The 19,123-nt window shown below is 47.8% G+C and overlaps 1 protein-coding gene across 2 annotated transcripts in view; it reads right to left on the reverse strand.

Annotated features, from left to right (window-relative positions):
- The window catches only part of ERMAP (erythroblast membrane associated protein (Scianna blood group)), a 32,226-nt gene that overhangs the window by 4,741 nt on the left and 8,362 nt on the right, over positions 1-19,123 (reverse strand). Inside the window, exons 2-12 of one of the 2 annotated variants that reach the window (XM_047789455.1) lie at positions 18,867-18,984; positions 10,798-10,887; positions 10,240-10,578; positions 9,493-9,774; positions 7,272-7,388; positions 6,708-6,740; positions 5,683-5,715; positions 3,568-3,588; positions 2,155-2,175; positions 2,034-2,060; positions 1,914-1,940 (exon numbers count right to left, since the gene is read on the reverse strand). In XM_047789455.1, coding sequence (XP_047645411.1) covers positions 1,914-1,940; positions 2,034-2,060; positions 2,155-2,175; positions 3,568-3,588; positions 5,683-5,715; positions 6,708-6,740; positions 7,272-7,388; positions 9,493-9,774; positions 10,240-10,578; positions 10,798-10,887; positions 18,867-18,948 — 1,072 coding nt within the window. In that variant the 5' untranslated portion in view covers positions 18,949-18,984. Of the gene's footprint in view, positions 1-1,913; positions 2,061-2,154; positions 2,176-3,567; positions 3,589-5,682; positions 5,716-6,707; positions 6,741-7,271; positions 7,389-9,492; positions 9,775-10,239; positions 10,579-10,797; positions 10,888-18,866; positions 18,985-19,123 lie in introns of both variants that reach the window. The other variant, XM_047789454.1, reaches the window with a different exon arrangement.

Consider the following 19,123-nt stretch of genomic DNA (forward strand, 5'->3'; position numbering starts at 1 on the left):
AACTTAAAAACCTTTGCACAGCATAAACAAAATGAAAAGATACCCTATAGAATGGGAGAATATATTTGCAAATGATGCAACCAACAAGGGATCAATCGCCAAAATACACAAACAGCTCATACAGCTCAATACCAAAAAAACAAAACAAAACCTCAATAAAAAAATGAGCAGAAGATGGGGAGTTCCTGTCGTGGCTCAGCGGTTAACGAATCCGACTAGGAACCATGAGGTTGCAGGTTCCATCCCTGGCCTCGCTCAGTGGGTTAAGGATCCAGCATTGTCATGAGCTGTGGTGTAGGTTGCAGATGCAGCTCGGATCTGGCGTTGCTGTGGCTCTGGTGTAGGCCAGCAGCTACAGCTCCAATTAGACCCCTAGCCTGGGAACCTCCATATGCCACGGGTGCAGCCCTGGAAAAAAGACAAAAAGACAAAAAAATTCAAAAAAAACTTGTTTAAATGAGCAGAAGATCTAAACAGACTTCTCTCCAAAGGAGACATACAGATGGCCAATAGGCACATGAAAAGATGCTCACCATCACTAATTACTGGAGAAATGCGAATCAAATCTACAACGAGGTACCACCTCACATCAGCCAGAATGGCCATCATCAAAGTCTACAGATAGCAAAGGCTGGAGAGGGTGTGGAGAAAAGGGACCCCACCTACACTGCTGGTGCGAATGTAAATTGGTACAAACCACTCTGGAGAACAGCACGGAGGTTCCTTAAAAAACTAAAAATAGAACCACCCTATCAACCTGCAATCCCACTTCCGGGCACATATCTGGAGGAAATTATAACTCAAAAAGATAATGCACCCCAATGTTCATAGCAGCATTATTCACAGTAGCCAAAACATGGAAGCAACCTAAATATTCCTTAACAGATAAATGGATAAATAAGATGTACTATATATATACAATGTAATGTTAATAAGATGTACGATATATTATATATATATATACACACACACATACATACATACATACATACATACATACATACACACAATGGAATATTACTCAGCCATAAAAAATAATGGAATGCCATTTGCAGCAACATGCATGGACCTAGAGATTATCATACTGAGTGAAGTAAGCCAGATAAAGACAGGTATCATATGATAGCATTTATACGTATAATCTAAAAAAGTGATACAAATGAACTTATATACAAAAGAGAAATAGACCCAGAGACCTAGAAAACAAACTTATGATTACCCAAGGGAAAGGAAGGGAGGTGTAAATTAGGAGTTGGGGGTCAACATGTACGTACTACCACATACAAAACAGAAAACCAACAAGGACAGAGGACTATACTCAAAATTTTGTAATAACATATAAAGGAAAGGAATCTGAAAAAAAAGATATGTATGTATATGTAACTGAATCACTTTGCTGTACACCTGGAACTAACAATGTTGTAAATCAACTATACTTTCATCTAAAAAATTGTTTTAAATCATAGAAAACCCGTAAGAAAATCAAACCAAATATTTATCAGTGTTCTGAAAGAAGGGATGGGGTTCCCATTGCGGTTCAGCGGGTTACAGACCTGACTAGTATCTACGAGAATGTGGGTTTGACCCCTGGCCTCATTCAGTGGGTTAAGGATCTGGGGTTGCCTGTGGCTGTGGTGTAGGCCGGCAGCTGGAGCTCCGATTGGACCCCTAGCCTGGAAACTTCCATATGCTACGGGTGTAGCCCTAAAAAGAAAATAAATAAATAAAAGAAGGAAGACTTTCTGAACCTAAATGTGATACATGGCCCCACAAATGGAATATTTCAACATTTTGATTAGCAGATAAACAGGTTCTACTTTAAAAAAAAAATTTTTTTTTAACCACGCCTTGCATTCCCAAGGCACCGAGCAATGGGCTCTGAAAGGTGGATCCATTTGACTGATGTAACTCACCAAAGTGTAGCCGGGCACGTCTCCAGCCTGAAAGACAGAAAACGGGACTGTGAAAGCGATGGAGAAACGGAGGCCTCCTGGTGCAGGTGGAGATGGGGAGACAGGGAAAGGACCTCTCACCTGAGTCTGCGGCAGCTCTTTTTAACTCTACGAAAGAAAGGACAAGAGGAATGAGCTACCCCCGGAAACAGAATCACAGGAGACAAGGTGGTCTGGAAGTTAGAAGAACAGGGGAACTTACTCAATTCACTCCGGAGTTTCTCTAAAGAGTAAAAACAGTTCGACAAATCAGAATGAGGGCCTCTCCACGCCTGCGATGCTCCAGTCCCATCCCGCCCGCCGCTCCAGATCAGAGCCTCACTAGCAATTCCCTGAACTTTGTGTCTGCCGAGGCCGTGGTCCCAGCCCTGGGCCCGGGGGGATGCCCAGAGGTACTGCAGAGGGTCAGCACGTTCCTCGGGGAGCCAAACCCGAACTGCAGACTGAATAAGCAACACGTCTCACACACGTAAGCGATGGCAGCACAGCAGATGTAGCGGGACAAGGATGAAATATAAGTTCGTTTGAAACGATCACTGCATTTCCACTATGTAAAATCAGATAAGTCGGAGGATTGGGGGCGGTTGTTTTTTGGGTTTTGTTTGTTTGTTGTCTTTTCTAGGGCAGGACCCGCGGCATATGAAGGTTCCCAGGCTAGGGGTCCAATCGGAGCTGTAGCCGCCGGCCTACTCCACAGCCACAGCAATGCGGGATCCGAGCCGCATCTGCAACCTACACCAAAGCTCATGGCAACACTGGATCCTTAACCCACTGAGCGAGGCCAGGGATGGAACCCGCAACCTCATGGTTCCTAGTCGGATTCGTTAACCACTGAGCCACGACGGGAACTCCATAAATGGGAAATGTCTGGAGTTCCCTCATGGCCTAGCGGGTCAAGAATCTGGCTTTGGCCCTGCTGTGGCTCTGGTTCCTGCTGCGCAACGTGTTCAATCCCTGGCTGGGGAACCGCCATGTGCTGCGGAAATGTTTCAGCAAGAAGAGAGGTACCTTGCCTAGGTGAAGCTGTCGGGGAGATCCTTCTGTCACTCAGGTGTGAGGGTCCCTTAGAGGGATCCACGTTAGATGGCACCTCACTAAACTGATACATGGAGCAGCATGTATGAGAACCTCTTCATGACAACAACCCCAGGAGTTCCCGTCGTGGCGCAGTGGTTAACGAATCCAACTAGAAACCGTGAGGTTGCAGGTCCGATCCCCGGCCTTGCTCAGTGGGTTAAGGATCCGGCATTGTCGTGACCTGTGGTGTAGGTTGCAGACGTGGCTCGGATCCTGAGTTGCTGTGGCTCTGGTGTAGGCTGGTGGCTACAGCTCTGATTCAACCCCTAGCCTGGGAACCTCCATATGCTGCGGGAGCAGCCCAAGAAATGGCAAAGAGACAAAAAAAAAAAAAAATTCCCATTTAGAAACTAGTAACAATTGTGAAGGAAAGAGGAGTGGGGAATAATTGAGAAAAAAAAAGAGGCCTTAGAGAGCCAAGAAATCCTCAACCTTCATGGCTTGAAGTACCCTCCACCCCTCTATTCTGCCCAGGAGGTGAATCTGAGCAAAGCTGTCAGCAGAGGAGGGGGCACCACAGATGAGAAGCAGGACTTACTGAGGGCTTTACGGAGTCTTCCTAAAAAACAGAGAAAGGAACACAAGTGAGCAGATTCTCGTGGCCTTATCCCTGGGGCCCAGGATGGCTCATCGCTACACACACACACACACACACACACACACACACACACACACGCCCCTCCCTGGTGGAAAAGATGCTGACAACTCTATGTGACCCAAAGCCAGTCACATCTCCCAAAGGCAGACGGGAGAATCCGCAGGGGCTGGTGCCGCCTTCCGGATGACCTGGGCCAGCCGGAGCTTTGGTTCCTCTTCCCTCCCTTCTGTCTGTCTGGTTTCATTTCCACTGTTGGTAGGAGAGTTTCCGTATATTTGCACCTGGATGTCCACGAGTGTGTATGCTTCATTGTCCTCTTATAACTGCTTATAATGTCTCTGGTACAAAACTAGCAAAGGCCGCCACGGACTTCCTGACATGCTCTGTGAGTCTCTGCAGTAACCGCCCAGTGTACGGCAGAGAGACACAAATGCGGAAACCCCAGAAGGTTTGGGGACATATGCACATGCTTCTGTGCTTTGGGGGAGTACTTGCAGCTTCTCTGGAAGGCTCATGCACCCACACTCCCCCTTAGCCTTGGCCCCACCGCAGAGTTGAAATTCCACATTTGAGTTCACTGCCAGACTCTGGGCTGAGGGCTGGGCATGTGTTAGGTATCGGGCTTTGGGGCAATGAAGCTGAGTGTGATATGGCGCCTAACAAGTTTACGGCTTATTTTGACCATCTCCACCACCAAGGGCCTCCATTCATTGTGTCCTGAGTCCGCTCAGCAAGGTGGAGGCGGATCATCCTTACTCCCTGTTTACAGGGTGGTGGCCTGAGGCTCCGAGGGACGTGGAAATGTGTCCAGATTATCAGCTACTAAGTGGCCAAGGAGGCAGCAGGATTCAAACTTGAGTCTGGGGGAGTTTCCATCGTGGTGCAGCAGAAACAAATCCGACTAGTAATCATGAGGCTGTGGGTTTGATCCCTGGCCTCACTCAGTGGGTTAAGGATCCAGCATTGCTGTGAGCTGTGGTGTAGGTCACAGATGCGGCTCAGATCTGGCGTGGCTGTGGCTGTGGGGTAGGCCGGCAGCTGTAGCTCCGATTCGACCCCTAGCCTGGGAACCGCCATATGCCGCGAGTGTGGCCCTAAAAAGCAAAAACAAAAACCCCACATCTGCCCAATTCCTAGGTGGAGCCCTTCGGCCCACACCGTTCCCTGCCTTCTAGGCCAGAATGGCCATGGTGTCACTGAGGTGTGTACCTCACCCTTTAACCGGCCTGGGGGAGATGTGAGACGGGGAGAGAAGAGATGCCGAAACCAGCGCAAGCGAAGCCAGTCCTGAGCCAGAGGCTTGTCTTCCCAGCCAGACTTTCGAAGGGCAGAGCCCCACCCATTTTCGCACCCGGAGCGTCTGTCTTCTACCCCCAGTGGCCCAGAGCAAGCATTCAATTGACGAAGACAAAACGGTAAGAAGGGAAAGGTTTCAGGCACTGTCATAGGAGGGGTTCTTTTTATAAAGGTGGTTTTTTTTTAATCCTGAAAATAATCAGGGGAGGAGACATAACCCCGTTTTCCAGATGAGGAAACCAAAGCTCAGAGCAGTGAAGTGACTTAACCCAGGCCAGGAAGTGGCAGACCAGAGCCAGGCGCTGCGGAGCCCGAGGCTGTGGCCCTCCCTGTATCCTCCTGCCTCTGTCAGTGCAAAGGCTCCTGGATCCCTGAGAGTCTCACACATCCCATGTGACCGTCTTCTTGTGGTTTTAAATAGCACGTGGATCTTCTCTTTATGCAGCTGGCGGGAAAGCCAGTGAAGGGCGTTCAAGGCGATCCAGACCCACGAAGGTTTTTTTTCAGACCTATGAATTTTGAGCACAGGCATATCCCTTCACCCACTGCTGCCAACCCTCTAACCCGTGATAATGGAACGTAAATGCCAATAATAATAACAGAGGATGTGTGTGTGTGTGTGTGTGTGTGTGTGTGTGTGTGTGTACACCCATACGCCTGCGTATACATTGTCTTACAGTAACAAGCTATCAGCATTTACGTAGAAGGAGGAAAAACACGTCATTTGTTCCCTGCCTCTTATCCTGTAGATACAATTACCTTTTTCTTTTGCATGGTCTGAGAGAAGATTTTCTAGAGGAAGGAAAGAAAAGGAAATGAGATTCTGTGCCATTACGTTGAGGGTCCCTGCTTCCTACGGAGTTTGCGGCTCTGGAGCTTGCCCACATCTATCTCCGCCCCATCGCCCTGATCCAGCCCCTCACCTTCTCTCATCGGGACACCAGACAGAGTGGCCCAAATTGCCCCGTGTTTCGTCTCATTCCCTCTGGTCTCCTCTCAACACAGCAGCCATAGAGGGCTTTCTGGAAGCACCGTTCTGGCCGGGGCAGCCCACTCACAGCTTCACCACTAATCCCAGGAGAAGGATGAAAATACTCCCACGATCTACAAAGCCTCGCAAGCTGGCCCCTGCCTGTGTCTGCCGCGCCAACCTCTGCCCCCGTCCCCCTCGCCTCTGCACCACGGCCCTTTCTCAAGCTGTCTTTCTGCGGGGGCTGGTTTTCTCTCCCCCTTCCCCCATGCCTGTCCGGACCCCAGATCAAACATCACTTCCTCTGCGCCCCTGCTCCCCTCCCTGCCATTGGACTGCTCCCACCTGGTCACCATCTTCCTGGCCTTCAGGATTCCATCGGTGTTCTATGTCATTTGCACACATTTATCTGTGTCATTATGTAATTCGGGTGAACCCTCCTGACTAGACTGAAGGTTCCAAGAAGGCAAAGACTGTGCCTGCTTTCACTCACCGTTGTGTCCCCAACATCTGGTGCCGTCTGCACCACTTAGTAGACAATTATCAATTATTCGTCAAATGAATAAAAGCATCCCCCACGTTAGACCTATGTGACGGCCCCAGAATAAGACCAAATCACCAAACACACGGGAAGGCAAAGCTATTCCAAGGAAGAGTCAGCGGAAACTGGAAACCACAGGTTTTGACCCCACCAGCGTCACCACCAAGGACAGCAGATGCTACGATCTCCAGTTACAGAATTTAGATTAGTGGCCCTAGGGACATAAAAATGAACAAAACACAGAAACATCCCCACCCAGCCCAGGGCACTTACCTACCTCCACTGCCTGTTCAAACAGAAGAGTATCTGGAAGGGAAAGAGAGAGGGCGGCTCAGCTTAAGGAAGGGCCTTTTAGAACAGGCAGAGCTGTCCAGGGACAAGCCGCCCGAGTAGGATTTTGCTCCTTGTCACTGTGGGTATGTGACCATCAGAAAGGATTGGAGGGTCTTCAAACCATCGGATGGAGAAAGGAGGGTTAGAGTACGCGGCTCTCCGAGCCCTCCGCAGCCCCGCGAGCCAATGAAATGCAAGCCTATGAAGGAGGGTTTATCCAAGGGGCAGAACTGGATGTCATCCTTAATTGGAAGACTGGTACGCTGTGTGGGTAAGTTCCTAGTTTCTCAAAAGATGGGCATGCCGAGCTCTGCCCAGGAGCTTTCTACAGTTTCTCTGATCCTGTCTGCAATGAGGGGTCCCCAGAGCACGGCTCTACCGGCTTTCTCCCGCCAACCTATGAACAAGCATCACATCTATGTCTGCTTCCTCCCGGCCTTTTCCTAGAGAGGACACCGTCCCGCTTCCTGCCAGCCTGCGCTCCCTTACCACGCACGTTGTTACCTCTGGACCTTCTTTGCTTCCAGATGAAGTAAATGCCCAAAACGATAAGAATCCCCAGGAGAGGTAGGATGACAGCAAGAGCCACTTCCGATGAGGAGAAACTCCCTGGGGATGGGGCTGAAACAGAAAGCACCCATGACCACCCTCTGAGCAGTCAGACGGCAGGTGGCTCAGCACATCCCAGCTGCCCCCGTCACCTCGAGACAGACCTCCAGCCAAGGTGGTGAGGCTCTTTCCATCACTCAGAAACTCAAACCCAGGATGACCCAGAGATGACTTCAAAGTGGGGCGTTTTGGGAGTTCCCACTGTGGCGCGGCAGAAACGAACCCCACTAGTATCCATGAGGATGCAGGTTCGATCCCCGGCCTCCCTCAGTGGGTTAGGGATCCAGTATTGCCATAAGCTGTGGTGCACCTCACAGACATGGCTCAGATCTGCCGTTGTTGTGGCTGTGACGTAGGCCGGCAGCTGTAGCTCCAATTTAACCCCCAGCCCGGGAACTTCCATATGCCGCAGTTCCATCCTATAAAGCAAAAAACTAAAAAATTAAAAAATAGGAGTTCCTGTTGTGGCTCAGCAGTTAATGAACCCCACTAGTATGCATGAGGATGCAGGTTTGACCCCTGACCTCATTCAGTGGGTTAAGGATCCAGCATTGCCGTGAGCCATAGTGTAGGCCACAGATACGGCTTGGATCTGGCATTGCTGTGGCTGTGGTGTAGGCTGGCAGCTACAGCTGCAATTTGACCCCTAGGCCAGGACCCTCCATATGCTGTGGGTGTGGCCCTAAAAAATGAATAAATAAATAATAAAAAAATAGAAATAAAGTAGGATGTTTATCACTCAGGAACGGTTTCAACGGTTCTGCCCAGAGACAGTGAATCGAATTCAGCTTCTCAGCCACAACCTCTTCCTGCCCTCTATGGAAAAATTACCCAGAGATTCTGGAGAACTGGAGGGGCTTCCTCAGGAATCCCCTAGAATCTTCTCACCAGCACCTACCTGCATCCCTTTGAAGCTTCACTCTAGAGAAGAACAGCAGTCAGCAACCTCTTTGCCCTGAGCCCTACCAGCAGGGGCCAAACCATTTCTACGGGGCTAGAGCAGCAAAAGCCAAAAGTCTAGGAAGGAGAGAAAGGAAAGAAGAAACAGAGAAGAAAACAAAAGCCGAAGAGGCTCCCTAACGAGGGGCAAAGCGCCTCAGCTGCATGTGAGTCCTTGCTCACCAGACCTGAGGCAAGAGACTGAGGCGTGCCAGGCCTGGCCTGGCACCTGGAACGTGGTGATAACGATGAACCCTGTTCCGCTGGGTCGTTGGGAGATGTCATGAGATCAGGCATGTCAGGCACGAGTGAGAGGCAGCGCAGTAGTAAGAAAAGGGAGCAGACCAGAGAGGGAAAAGAGACAAAAAGGCCTGGCAGAGGTCCATGACCTCCCTCCGCAACCCCAGACCACAGTCTTACCTGCTTTGGCTCTAAAACCAGTCTGCCACAGGACTCCATGTTTCAAGAGTCTTTAAAAGACTCATAGCCCTTGAGCCCATTAATTCTACCTCCAGAAATAGATTCTGAGAAAATAATTAGAATCACTTTGCAAAATATGTACCAAGATGTTCATTGCACCAGAAGGAAAAACTAGAAACCATTCCACATGTCCAGAAATAGGGCTTGGATTCATTGTATTATGTTATAGCCACGTGATGAAATACTATGCAGCCCTTAAAAATCATGCTGCAGAGACCTACTTAAGGACGTGGGCAAACCATGCTCGTGACATTGTAAGCGGAGGGGAAAAAATAAGCCTGGGCAGAAGAATACATATAGGTACACATATGCACACTTAGAGATACATATGGACAAGGAACTCTTAAAAGAAATGCCCCGATAGACAGGTAGATAGACAGACAGACAGACAGACATATAACTGAATCACTTTGTTGTGCACCTGAAACTAACAAAACATTGTAAATTCATTATACTTCAGTTTTTGTAGTGGTTTTAAAAAATGCCCCCAAATGGTAGCAGTGGTTCTTTCCAATTTATGAGATTCTAAGCCATCTGGGGGATTTCTTTAAAATGTTCTGTATTTTTTCAGGTCTTCTGCAAGAAGCATGTGTTATCCGTAGCGTTTTAAAAATCTGAAAATTCCTTGTGCAGTTTCCTCTAGCACAGGTGTTTGCTCTGGAAGTGCCAAGGGCCTTGTCTTGCGCCCAGCGTTTACCTGCTATGACCATAGCTGTGGTCCTCTCTTGGCCGAGGGCCACGTTCTGGATGGTGCAGGACACATTCCCCAGGGTGCTGTCTCTGACTCTGTTGGACACTGCTGTTCGGAAGAGGCCGGCTTCATCCAGGGAATGGGTCTCCCACAGCGATGGAAACACCTTGCCCTGAGGGTCTCTCCACTGGGCCCAAGGCTTCGGGAACCATCCTGCAGACTTGCACACCAGCTGGATCCATCCAGCGTCGTAGCTCTGCACGTGGATGTAAGGCTCGGAGCCCAGAACTGGAGAGGAGAGATGCCTGGCGGGTCCTGGGCAAGGGCGCGCCATCGCCCCAACTCCACCCCTGAGCCCTCTTCCCGAGGGTACAGCCTTCAGGGCTGGCGCCAGCGGCTGTTTACAAAGCTCGAATGCCTGGCCTCTCCGCATCCGCTGTGCTCCGTCCAACAGGATGAGACGGTCTCTGGCTTCATCCTAATGCTTTTCCTAACTCACTCCCAGCAGTAATTACCCTCCAGGATCTAGCTCTTGGGGCCACCTCAATCCCCTGTTAGTTTTTGGGTGGTTTTGTCTGTTTGTTGTTATTGTTTTGGCCTCGCCCGCGGCAGGCGTGTGGAAGGAAGTCCCTGGGCCAGGGACCAGAACCCACAGCCCCTGCGGTAACCAGAGCCACTGCAACAAGCACGCCGGATCCTTAACCCGCTGAGCCACACGGGACCTCCCAGCCGTCCTCCTTTGAAACGACTAACCTGCAACCTGCAGCGTCACGACGCCCTCTCGACTCAGGTTTCCGATCTGGACCTGACACCTGTACTGCCCTCGGTCCTCCAGTCGGACGTCGCGGATTTCCAGGGTGACACTTCCGTCTCGGGCGTCTCTCAGCAGCGCTGTCCTCCCCTTATATTCCGGCATCACGCCTTCCTCCAGGTCTTTCCCTTCCCGGAACACGTGAACGCGCTGGGGGTGCCCAGGCGCGGAGGACCGCAGCCACCTCACCTCCACGGGCACGGTGGCCGGCCAGAGCACGAGAGGGCAGAGCAGCTCGGCTGTGCCCCCCAGCGGGGCCAGGCGGGACTGGCCGGCATCCCCTGCGAGGTGCGGAGGGAGAAAGGCACTAGGAGGTCTGGGAGGGAGAGGGGCGAGAAAGAGGAGGGAAGGGATACCGTGGGATGGGAAAGCGCCTGCGGATGGGAGAGGATGAGCGAAGAACAGAGCCCAAGAAGAAATAAGGGCTCTGGTCAAGCCTCCTTATTCTCGGAACCCCCTTGTCAGATGTTCCAGGCTGAGAGAGGTTCAGAAACTCCTACCTGACGCCTGCGAGGGCAGCTGGAGGGAGATGAGTGTGACGAGGCATCGGGAGAGCCAGGAGCCAGAGGAACTGGCCATCTTCATCGGAACTAGGACGACAGACACAAAGAGACATCAGAAAGGGTTGTCGAGCTTCAGGTGAGCAAGGTTACCACCTAGGAAGTGGGGCAGAGGTGAAGGCTGCATAGGGGGCCCTCGGGGAACACACAGACCAGATGTCCAATCCCAGCTCAGCTGCTTGCCTCCATGTATCCTTGTAAAAACTTCTCTGGGACTCAGTTTCTCCATCTTTGAAATGGGTGTAATAACTCTGCCTCCTGGCAGGATTATGGTGAGGACTGAAGGAGGTACGTGCTCAACACAGAGGCTGGCACTGTGGTTAAGTCTATAAGTGCCATGGGTGAGGCTGACAGTGGAGATGAGATGAGTGAGGCCCAAAGGGTGAGACCCTAAGTGTGATTTGGAGGCACAGGGAGGGGTCGGGAAGAGTAAGAATTTATACCCAGAACTAGCCAGGTAAACACCAGAGGTCCAGCCTCTTTTTGCATTTAGCATCCCGGCCAGGCTTGGAAAGTGCCCGTCGCAAGCCAATCGTGGACCCACAACGGAGCCTGGAGCTCTTCCCTGACGGCCTTTCCAGGTTGACTCTTGAGAAGCAAGAAACCAAGGCAGTGAGTTCCCTTCGTTTCATCATGAAGGCACCAATCGTAGATGCTTAGGATCTAGAGTTAGAAGGACCCGAGTTTAAGTCTTAGCTCCACCACGTACTAGGTCTGTGTCCCTGGGACAGCTGTACAACATCTGTGGGCCTTCAGTTCTTACTCTACAAAGGGGAATCCTCTTCCAGGTGAATGGGAGGGTTCCAGGAGCTGATGCATGTAGAGCACTTGCCAAAAATGCCTGTTGTTACTACAACATGAGGTCAGTCATCCCGGGGGGTGTGGGTCACTGTGTGCACCCACCACGGGGAGACCTGAAGGGCGTCCCTTCTGCAAAACTCTTTCCCCCTCCTACTGGCTACTGCCCGAAGTTCCTTGAGCAGGAAACAAATCTTTTATGCCACTCCTGGGATGAAGTGCAAATACAAACAGTCAAGGAAGAGAGAACTTGTCTCTTAAATCCTCTCCAAGATTTCCAAATCCCTTCCAAAGAGAAGGGTTCATCAGGCTGGGTCCCTGCTGGTCTTAGAAGAGGGCACAACTTGGAGGGTGTGGGGCCGTCAGGGTCAGGTTGGGAAACTGAAGATGGGCTTGAGCTTCGAACACATCTCCAACTCTGTTTTGCTTAGGGTGAACAGGTTTAGAGCTGTTTTGTTTGTTCCTGTTTTTAAATCATGATGCTTATAACTCTAATCTCCCAGTGTTGGAGTTCCGTCGTGGCTCAGCAGTTAACCAACCTGACTAGCATCCATGAGGATGAAGGTTTGATGCCTGGCCTTGCTCAGTGGGTTAGGGATCTGGCATTGTTGGGCTGTGGTGTGGGTCGCAGACACGGCTCGGATCCAGTGTTGCTGTGGCTGTGGTGTAGGCCGGTGGCTGCAGCTCCGATTCGGCCCCTGGCCTGGGAACTTTCATATGCCATGGGTACAGCCCTAAAAAGACAAATAAATAATCCCCCAGTGTTGCGAAAGGCAACATAACACTAGGACATAGTAACGTTCAGACTACAGGTAGGATTTATTCATTTATTTAGCTTCTATGCCATCCACTTTCCTACAGGTTACCAGCTACGCAGAAACTGAACAAGAGAAGTTAGGTAAATGAGAAAATCTCTCTACCTTATTAATTAAGGTGGAAGGTGGAAGTAGGCAGGGCCCCCAAACCCCTGGAATTATCCCAGTCTCAGAAGATACTTCTCAATGGAAGATACTTTAGAAACACAACCCGGAGAGTGTGTCCAGAGTGAGATGCAGAGCTGCAAGCTGAACCAGGGCTGCCTGGGATTTGACAAGAGGAGCACCCCCTGGCCCCACCTTCCTAGATCAGACAGTTGGGGAGGGGTTCCTGTGTTTATGGCTGCACCCGTGGCATATGACAGTTACTGAGCCAGGGACTGAATCTGAGCTGCAGCTGTGGCAGTGCCGGATCCTTTAACCCACTGCATCAGGTCAAGGATCAAACCCAAGCCTTCACCGCAACCTGAGCCGCTGCAGCCAGACTCTTCACCCACTGTGCTACCGCAGGAACTGCAGATCGTGTATTAAATGATTAAGAGGATGGACTCGAGAGTCCGCCTGGGTGCAAGCCCTGGTTCTGCTATTACCTCCTTGTGTGGGTCGTCCCTTTACCCCTCCAGTCTCCTTTCATGCACACATAAAGTGGAGCTTATAATAGGTGGGGCAGTTGTGAGGATTCCTAGGAAATACAGGTGAACTGATTCGCCCCAGATCCTGAGAATAAAAAAGCAAGTGGAGCCCTTCCATCCAGTCATCACGCCGAGCAATGACGGCAGGTGATCCGGCTTCAGGAGGGGAGTCTCCCTGAAGCGTATTGCCACGCTAGAGAGCGTGATGCCCGAAATAGGACTTTCCCTCTCTCGTCATGAGAGAAGTGCAAATTAAGACCACGGTTAGATATGCTTTGGCTTCCTTCAAATTATCAAATATTAAGGGGGAAAATACCCAGAGTTATCACACATGTGGGCAAACTGACTCCCTCATCCGTTGCTAAAAACAACTTTCACAAGGAGAATTTAACAACAAGGACCCAAAGGTTTACAGGGAGGCAAAAGTTTCAACCCAGTCATTTCCCCTCCAGAAAAGAATCCGACAGAAATACACACGGATGTGCAGGAGGATTTGATGGTGAGGATGCTTGTCACAAAGTCATTTACGAAAAGGAAAATTTTTTAACAACCTAAAAGTCCACTAAAATGGGAATGATTCCCTATGATGGATTCTTGCAGCAAAATATAATCGAGCATTTCATAACCACATGATAGAACATGCTTTAACAGCACTGGGAAATTTTCACTATAATCCCAACAACTTTAAAAACTATGCAGAGTACAATATAATTTAGGGAGAAGATGCTTAGAAAAGAGGCAAGAAAGTAGATATTAAGCAGTGGCTATTTCTGAGGGTGGGAGAGGAGAGTAAAGGTGAACTTTATGGTTTTCCTTGGGTATTTATTTTATTTTATTGCTTTTTTTTTTTTTTTTTTGCCATTTCTTGGGCCACTCCCACGACATAGGGAGGTTCCCAGGCTAGGGGCTGAATCGGAACTACAGCCGCTGGCCTACACCACAGCCACAGCAGCTCAGGATCCGAGCCTCATCTGAGGCCTACAGCACAGCTCATGGCAACGCCAGATCCTTAACCCACGGAGCAAGGCCAGGGATTGAACCCAAAACCTCATGGTTACTAGCTGGATTTGGTTCCCCTGAGCCAGGACCGGAACTCCTCCTTGCGTACTTTCTAAATTTTCTGACTTGAACACGCATAACTGGATTATCATGAAACGAATACATGACAAGAAGGAAGAGGAGGAGGATGACCAGGAAGGGAAGGAGAAAGAGAAGAGAGAGAGTTCACTTTAGGCAAAGGCACACACAGTCCAGGAGGCAAACAAACACAGCAGGACGTGCTCCCAGAGTCCGGAAACAGAAGCTGCAGCCATGTCATCTCAGCAGCATCTCTTGTCAGAGCTTTGAGTGGAAAATTAGGTCCTGCTAAATACGTTTGCTCCTACTTTCTTACACGGATGTGAGAACCATCTACCTGGTCGCCACAGCGACCTCCAGGATTTATTCTCCTGACCTGATTGGCCAGGATGGCCCTCGGCCCTCGTGTCATCAGTTAATGTCTATTACATGAGTATTATAATAATCAATACTAATTCATGTGCATTGAACTAACACTAAATCACAAACATACTTTTGAGCCATTAGAATTGTTCCCCTTAATAATGGCTCCCATGTATTGCATCGGTAGCTACTCGCATATATCATCTTTGGTATTGACAACGACCCTGAAAAACAGGTTTTACACTTAGAACAGGAGACGAAATCAAGCACACAGGGCATCATGCCAGCAAACTGACAGGACCTTTTCTGGGAGTGGGTGGGACATAAAACATGGATAAATGCGTGAATACATGAGTGCACAGCCCTGTATCACGAGCTACAAAATGGGCACATCATTCGCTCACTTTTCAGAGTGCTTATCATGGACTCCTGCTATGAAGAAAGCTTCCCTAATACATATAAGACATAATTTCACTCCCTAAAATTCAGTGCACATGACACGATTTGGCAAAATCATTGACATCTTCACAGTATCGAGAGTTTCGGCCAATGAACGTAATTTCTCTCTCTACTAACTTAGGTCTTCTTTAATTTCTTTCAGCAGGATTTTACAGCTTTCAGTACATAGATCGTGCGCATCTTTTGTCAGAATTATTCACAAGTATTTAATATTTGCTAATTTTAATTTCTATCTTTCTTACTAGTATATAAACATACAATCGATTTTTGTATATTATGTCTTCTACCTGTGACCTTGCTCAACTCACTAATTCCAACAGCATTTCTGCAGATTATGTAGGATTTTCTACATAAATCACAGTGTCTATGAGTGAAGACCGTCGAATTAATTCTTCCTTTGCAAAATCTCAAAGTCTTTATTTCCTTTTCTTGCCTTATTGCCTTGGTTCCTTGCCTTGTTCCTGATCCTAGGGAAACATCCCTTCTTTCACCGTTGGGTATATTGGTGGCCATAAGTTTCATAGATGCTTTTTATCAAGTTGAGAAAATTCCCTTATGTTTCTAAATTTCTAAAGTTTCTGAGGGTTTTTAATCAAGAATAGATGTTAAGGAGTTCCCTGGTGGCCTAGTGTGTTAAAGATCTCGTGTCGTCACTGATATGGCACGGGTTCCCTCTCTGGCCCTGGAAATTCCTCATGCCACAGGTATGGCCAAAAAAAAAAAAAAAAGAATAGGTATAAATTTGGTCAAATAGTATGTCTGTATCTAATGAGGTGATCATACAATTTTCCCTTTTTTTAATTGAAGTTATAGTGGATGTAAAATATTATAAGTTTCAGTTGTACAACACAGTGAAAAAAAGGTTATATTTCATTTATTGCTATAAAATATTGGCTGTACTGCCTGTGTTGTACTATATAGCCTCGTAGCTTATTTCTTTTATATAAATGATTTTTTAATTCTAGTTTGTTAATACAGTAAATGACATCAGTTGATGTTTTGAATGTTATACCAACCTTGCATTCTGGAGGTGAATCCCAGTCAATTATGATGTAGCATTTTTTTTATGTATTTTTGAAAAAAAATTATTTAAATTTTAAGAATTTTTATAACTCGGAGCTGGTCCCTTAAACTCTTAGGCCCTGAGTTTTCATCTTTAAAATGGGAGATTCACTTATATTTGCTGAGTTCTTTGTAAATCGGGACTTAACAAGAGCTACGAAAATGCATTTGCCTTTGGATCCGGTAAGAATATGCTGGAAATCTACCCTAAGGAAAGAATCTGAAATATAAAATTTACATGCTCTCAGTGGTGTTTTTATGATGGAGAAAAACTGGGCCACCTGCAGGCACATCAGTAAGGAAATAACTAAATAAATTATAGCTCATCCAGTCCGTGTTTCAAATGAAACCTAATGATGAAGTTTTAAAAGCAAAGTACAAAAGAATATATTTGCAATGATTATAACTACATTAAAGAGTATGTATGTAGGAAAGGAGCTAAGAGGAAGGCCTGTAAAATACGGATCGTTGCTCATAATTAGGTTGGTGGAAACACAGGCAATTTTTTTCTCACCTCTATTTCCCAACTTATTAATAAAGTGTAATATACCGATGAGCAAAAGTGTAACATGAAACTAAATTCTGCAAAAATGAATTTTCTTTACAGAATTTTGACTAGATGAACCTTTAAATTCCTTTTCCAGCTCCAGTGGGCTATAATTCTGCTTTGTGAAAAGGAAAAATAACATTTCAAGAGCGTTCGCCTAACTTCCGGTTCTCTGCTAGAAATAGCCTAATTTGGAAGGAAACTTAGTGCTGCAGATGTTGACACAGTCGTTGAGTTGGGAGGATGATTAGTCAGACACTGTTCTGGGGAAAGCCTCAGTGGGCAGAGCAATGATGAAGGAGAGCCATGTGTATTCTATGGAAGTTTCCGAGCCAAATGGGGAAAAGAAACCAAAGAATGGGAGAGAAACGAAAAGATGGTAGGGGGTAGAAGAAAAAAGACTGAAAAAAGTAAAAGGCTGAGCCAAGGGTAAGTGGGAATCTTCCATCATCAGCTGTCTAGGTGCCCCCTTGGCCATAAATCACCCCGAGAACACCAGGTCCCCCGAATCGTTACGTGTAAGTATGTATTATTTCATGGCTATATCCAGAATGTTAATTTTTCCTACACCTGTCCTGCGTGAGGAAACGACAGGTTCTCTCTTCTGTCTCCTCTGGTCTTCGGGCCTCAAGTTCCCTCAGCCTCCTGGAGCCCTCACGCTTCCCTCTGGCACCGGGGCTCCCTTGCCCGGACAGGCACCCACCAGTCAGCCAAATCCAACTCACCTCCAGGAGAGCCCTAGGACATTCCCTCTAGCTCACGATTTTATCAAATAAAATGCTATAGTTTCTTCCTGTTCTACTTATTACAGAAAATCTATCAGTTATGGGGGGGGACAAAAAAATGGGGTTTTTGTTGTGGGTTTTGTTGTTGTTGTTGTTGTTCTTTTCAGGGCTGCACCTAAAAAGCACATGGAAGTTTCCAGGTTAGGGCTCAAATCAGAGCTGTAGCTGCTGGCCTGCACCATAGCTACAGCAACGCAGGATCAGAGCTGCGTCTGTGACTCTTGGCAAAGCCGGATCCCCAGATATTAATATCCCCGGGTATTGGTCAGATTCATTTCCACTGCGCCACAACGAGGCCTCCGCAAAAAATGTTTTAAATCACCTGTAATTCCTCTGCCCAAAGAGAGTATGGTTTTTCAAACACTTTTTCTGCGTGTGCGTGTAACTCTTTGAAAGGAGCAGTGTACCACGCAGGTTGTTGTGATGCCCAGAACTTTCACCAAGAACTGTGACGAGCTTTCTCCATGGCATCACTTTTAATGGTCTCAGTGTCCCATCGTGAATATGCAGGAATTTTCACATAATTCCATATTGTACACTATCTGGGGCGTTGGTTTCCAGTGCCTTGATATTATAAGCTTTGCTAGTTGACAGTGGATTGAGAGCTGAGTTTTAAGGCTTAGTCCGGCCTAGTCTTGGCTTGGTTCCTAATTATGTGACTTTGTAACCTTAATGAAGTTAATTAAACTCTTAGGCCTTGAGTTTCCCATCTTTAAAATGGAGAGAGTTTTCATTTGCACTGCCAAATTGCCCCCCAGAGAGGTCATCAATTTACCAAAGTGTGTGACGTTGTTTGTTTCTCCATAACCTTGCCATCATTGGGTTTTGTATGTATGTGTGTGATCTGTCATTTTAATGAGTAACAAATGGTATCTCTTTTAAAATAATTAATGGTGTTTCACTTTATATTTTTTTTGATTGTTCATTTGTCATTTAGACTTTGTCAATTACCTGTCTTTATGCTTTGTCCATTTTCCAGTTTGGGTGTTTGTGTCTTTAATGGTTTATAACATTCTTCACAGGACACCATTTTTTCCTACTACATGTTGGAAATATTTTTGCCTACAGGCATTCATTTACAGTTACTTCTAAATCAGAAAAAAAAAAAAAAAAAACATGTGCAGCAGGTGTTCCCTTGATCAGTCCAAGCAGCTTAAGAAGACCTTACAAATCTACAGATGATGGTCTGACAGCACACAGCCAGGACCTGGCCGGGAGCAAGGTCGAAATAAGTGGTTGCTGTGAAACTGAACGGTGGTGACAGTAAGACCGAAAGGTGAGTCTTTTGACAAAGTCCATCCAGCCCCTCATCTGTTGTCCCCTTTTGTGCTCCTCATTTCCTGGTGTCCCAGTTTATCCTCTAAAACGTCCTTGTGAACATGGAAAAAGGGGGTAGTTTCTCCAGTGAACTGAGGAGCCTAAGAAAGTCAAAGAACGGAAAAAAATGAAGAGAGAAGGGAGGTGCACTCACCACCAGTGGAATTAGGAGCCCTTTGTTCCTCCGCCGAGCTGGAGTCTCCAGGCTGAGAACATCCCTCTGCCCGTTCAGGCATCAGGCCAGGGTGTCAGGAAGGGCTCTGGAGGTGGGCCTGGGAAAAGTTCATCCTTTATTTTAACGCTTGCAGCCCTCGGCCAGGGGCTCCCTCTGCCCCGCAGACTCCCTTATAACTGGCCCTAAACACCGACAAGCCACGCCCTGCCTGCCTGCCCCCGATAAAGGACCACACC

This window comes from Phacochoerus africanus, chromosome 8 (assembly GCF_016906955.1).
Source record: "Phacochoerus africanus isolate WHEZ1 chromosome 8, ROS_Pafr_v1, whole genome shotgun sequence".
NCBI classification, from domain to species: Eukaryota; Metazoa; Chordata; class Mammalia; order Artiodactyla; family Suidae; genus Phacochoerus; species Phacochoerus africanus.